This window comes from Austrofundulus limnaeus, unplaced genomic scaffold (assembly GCF_001266775.1).
Source record: "Austrofundulus limnaeus strain Quisiro unplaced genomic scaffold, Austrofundulus_limnaeus-1.0 Scaffold321, whole genome shotgun sequence".
Classification (NCBI taxonomy): Eukaryota; Metazoa; Chordata; class Actinopteri; order Cyprinodontiformes; family Rivulidae; genus Austrofundulus; species Austrofundulus limnaeus.
Genome location: NW_013952723.1, coordinates 29,063 through 33,092, shown reverse-complemented (window position 1 = coordinate 33,092; position 4,030 = coordinate 29,063). Strand labels below are relative to the sequence as shown.

At 34.3% G+C, this 4,030-nt stretch overlaps 1 protein-coding gene across 3 annotated transcripts in view; it reads right to left on the bottom strand.

Moving 5' to 3' along the window:
* slc24a4b (solute carrier family 24 member 4b) overlaps nt 1-4,030 on the bottom strand; it is a 30,602-nt gene that overhangs the window by 3,473 nt on the left and 23,099 nt on the right. For all 3 annotated transcript variants that reach the window (XM_014022258.1, XM_014022259.1, XM_014022260.1), the window contains exons 13-14: nt 3,224-3,390; nt 2,073-2,187 (exon numbers count right to left, since the gene is read on the bottom strand). In XM_014022258.1, the coding sequence (XP_013877712.1) occupies nt 2,073-2,187; nt 3,224-3,390 (282 nt within the window). The remainder of the gene's footprint in view (nt 1-2,072; nt 2,188-3,223; nt 3,391-4,030) is intronic.

Sequence of the window (4,030 nt, the reverse complement as noted above, 5' to 3'; positions counted from 1 at the left end):
ATCTTAACATTCATGAGGTACTTTACATTGACTGTTTATGGTTGAGTGTGAGCGTATAGAGGGTAGAACCTGAGGCGGGACCTCGTGCGCAAACTCTGACGTGCGGCTGTGATTTATAAAGGAAAGATGCGCAGAAACATGTGTACGCACCGTTTTATAAATCTGAATTTTTTTTGGCATACGCCATTTCTGCCTTTTGGCCGTACATTCACTTTTAGTATGGTTTCCACGCAATCCTTTATAAATGAGACCCCAGATATTTACAAGAACCCTCATTTTAAACCATTTTTAAATAAATATAGGATTTATAATACTTTGGGGTTGAGAGGCTTCGGCTGCTTGTTTTTATTATTCTATTGTGATTTTATTGACCTTTGTGTTGAGTTTTGAAAGGCGCCTATAAATAAAATTTTATATTATAATTATGTTGTTTTGGTGGAGTGGTTAGTGGAGTCGTCCTGGAACTGGAAGGTCGCCGGTTTGATCCTCTGTCCAGCCGTCTCAGTCGTTGTGTCCTTGGGCAAGACACTTCACCCACCTTGCCTACTGATGATGGTCAGAGGGTCCGGTGGTGCCGGTGCATGGCAGCCCCACCTCTGTCAGTGTGCCCCAGAGCAGCTGTGGCTACAATGTAGCTTACCATCAGTGTGTGAATGAGTGAATGTTTGTAAAGCGCTTTAGTGCTTTATAAGTTCAGTTTTATTACATAAACTTGATTCTTGGTCGTCTGTTAGAACAAAGTTAACGTTAATTCAACTCAAACTACAAGTGAATTGAAATTATTCATACACATAATGTTAGCTGTGAGCACCATGCAATCAAAATACATTTTCATAAGTTAGCAACTGTTTTTTTTTTTTTTTTTTTTTAGGACATCGATCTTTTTACACTTAGAGATTCGTGTAAAAATTCATTATGACAAAAATTCTGATTTCAAATGATTCACACTTGCTTGGCAATTAGAAAAAATAAATATAAACTGGAAAAAAGGTAATTAATTAATATTTGAGCTTCAGTAGTGTTTTGATCCATAAAAGACAATCTCACAAACACCATTTGGACTGGTTTCCAGTTCAGTGTCAAGAGAACCAACAGGTTATATCATCATTTGTATCATGCTTGCTACGCAGGATTCTGTGACCTATATTTTATCAAAGGGATCATTTTTTTCCCCTCAAAAACCAGTTGTATATCATTTCATACCTGTTTTCTGCCCTCTGGTGGATTATCAACGTACTGCAGGAAGTGGAACTTTTTTTTAAGAACATCAATATTGTTTGTAATTTTTTTAATAAATACTTTGTGTTGAAACAATTCATAATTACTTAAAAATATTTTTAATAGTACAGCTAAACTGTGTTCAAAATGTGTGTATCAAACTTGATACATCAGGTATACAAGTTTCTCCCGTATGTGACATTTTAGTAATTTAATCAACAGTATTCTTGTCACAACACAACACGCTATTTAGCCTGATTAATTACTGAAATGCCATTTGAAAACACATTTTAACTATTTTCTAAGTGGTTTCCTTTGAAATTATAATCTCTACGCTGTACTGACCAAATATTTACGTGTTAGATGTCAAAGAAAATTGAGGAAAAAGAGAGAAAAAAAAGAAAAGTAAGAAAATGTCGTCAATATGATAATAGATGGTAATTTTTTTTATAAAGTGTAAGCTACATCTGTGCCTGAAAAAGGACAGAAACTGTATTTGTGCCTACCACCAAGTGAAATTAATGGCTGTAAAATGTTCATTGTAAAAATAAAAAAAAAAAGAAGTAAACTTCCTAGAGTGTTTTAAACTTGTTAAAAGTTATGGGCAACACTGTCTTTTGTTTCTTAATTTAACTTTTTTGTGAGCAAAATGTWACCAAAACAGCCCAGTGGATCAGATTAGACACAAAAAAATATCTCATAAACAAAGTGATGTGACAAAAAAAAAATTTTTTTTGGATTTTGTTTCAAGGCCCAATAAACATGTCAGTTCTAAATAAATGAGAATTTTCTGACTATTTTTTTAAAGGGTCAGGCTTCATAGGGTTAAACTCTTTGAGAAGGACAACAGATACCTTGTCGAGCCACAATGAGACTGGCTATGCAATCTGGAACGCTGGTGCCCGCAGCCAGAAACGTGATGCCCATGATGACATCAGGGATTCCCAGCGTGTAGCCAATTATAGTGACCTGAAGACGCAGAGACACGTGGAAAGATCAGGAGTTTCACATGTTGTCTTTGGGTTTTTTCATTAAACATTTTAACATTTGTGTTCTTTAGTTTGGGGATGATCACAGCACATAGGATCCAGATTAATATTTTCTAACATCATTTCTTGTAGATCAGACTAAACCTTCTGTTTACACACTTTGTTAAATAGGCAGCAAGTACTGTCGCAATTTTGCAGAATGTAAAACAGCAAAAATCTCTGCCAAATCCAGTGTTGTATAAAGTACCACAAAGTGATACTTGAGTAAAAGTATCTTACCAAAAGATTGCTTCGGTAAAAGTTAAAGTTTCCTTTAGGAATATTACATGAGTAAAAGTCTTAAAGTACCTGTAATTTTTTGTACTTAAGTATTAAAAGCAAAAGTATTGATTCAAAACGAGCAGTTAGATTTTCTGTAAGGACATTTATCAGGAGGTGACCTCCAAACAAAATGCAGAAATGACTATATATTGTATTAAAATAATTAATTTGTTAAATCTAGGATGCACTAGTCTGTTTCAGTTTATATACATATATCAAGGCTGCACAAAGCTTTTCTAAAATGAAAATCTGAGGGCTGCGGCCAAATGTAATAATAATATAATTCATGAAATACAAATACTTCTTAAGTACAGTCCTTTTATTTTAATGATTATGTCCTGCTGGAGACATGATTTGTTTGTGTACAAACTAATACACTATCAGAGTTTTATATATTTATACTTCTTATTCAACCACAGTTAAATTCACTCTAGGAGGCACAGTTTATATTACATTACATTATATTATTTAGTTTTTTACAATAACAAGCTGGAATGAAATAAAAGTAACTTTTTACTTCTTGCCTTTTTTTTTAAATGTGAGTAACAAGTACAGATAATTGTGTGAAAATGTAAGAAGTTAAAAGAAGGCTGAAAAATAATTACTTAAGTAAAGCACAGATACCCAAAAGATCTTAAGTACAGTAACAAAGTATTTGTACTTAGTTACTTTACAACTCTGCATTTCATGCTTACCATCCAGACCATCAGGTAGGAGAAAACTGCAATCCAGACGGTGGAGAGAAGGAAGGAGAGCATGAAGAATTTCTCCCAGCGAGGTTTGGCACAGTTCGGGACGGTGAAGAAGAGCAGCAGGAGCAGAGGCCACGAGATTAGCCACTTCACCTTGGTGCCAATCCCACCTGCAGGACCACCACCGTTAGCTTCAGCCGAAACCAGTTTGCTTTTCCACACATTTAAATTCAAGCTTCTGCATGGGAACATTTTTTTCATAAAATCTCTAATTTAGCTCCGCCTTAAAGATGTATTAAAAGGATGAAGTTTATCAGCTTCAATAAATCGTTTAACCAAGATATTTTTAACAATTGGGTACATGAACACATTTCCACAACTGCACTCAATATTTTCTCTAAAGTTCTTTGGATGATTGAACTAAATATTCCTTCTGCTGCCATTTCCCTCCCTTTTGACACCATTTTCAGTTCATCTCTAAATTATTTTCCACATGACTAATAGATTTAACATTTACACCAAGCTTATACGCATTCATTAAAATAAATCACGATTCGGTTCAAAACTTTAGTCTCACGGTTTGAGGATTTTCTTTTAATACAGAGAAATGCCCGTGCACTTCTTAACGTGTAATTTTTTGGAATTATTTCTGAACATTTGTCCAGACTCCAAAGTACATTTACAGCAGGTAAAATAAGTATTAAACACGTCAACATTTTTCTCAGTAAATATCTTACTAGAGGTGCTAATGACATGAAATTTTCACCAGATGTTGGTAACAACCCAAGTGATCCATACATACAAAGAAAT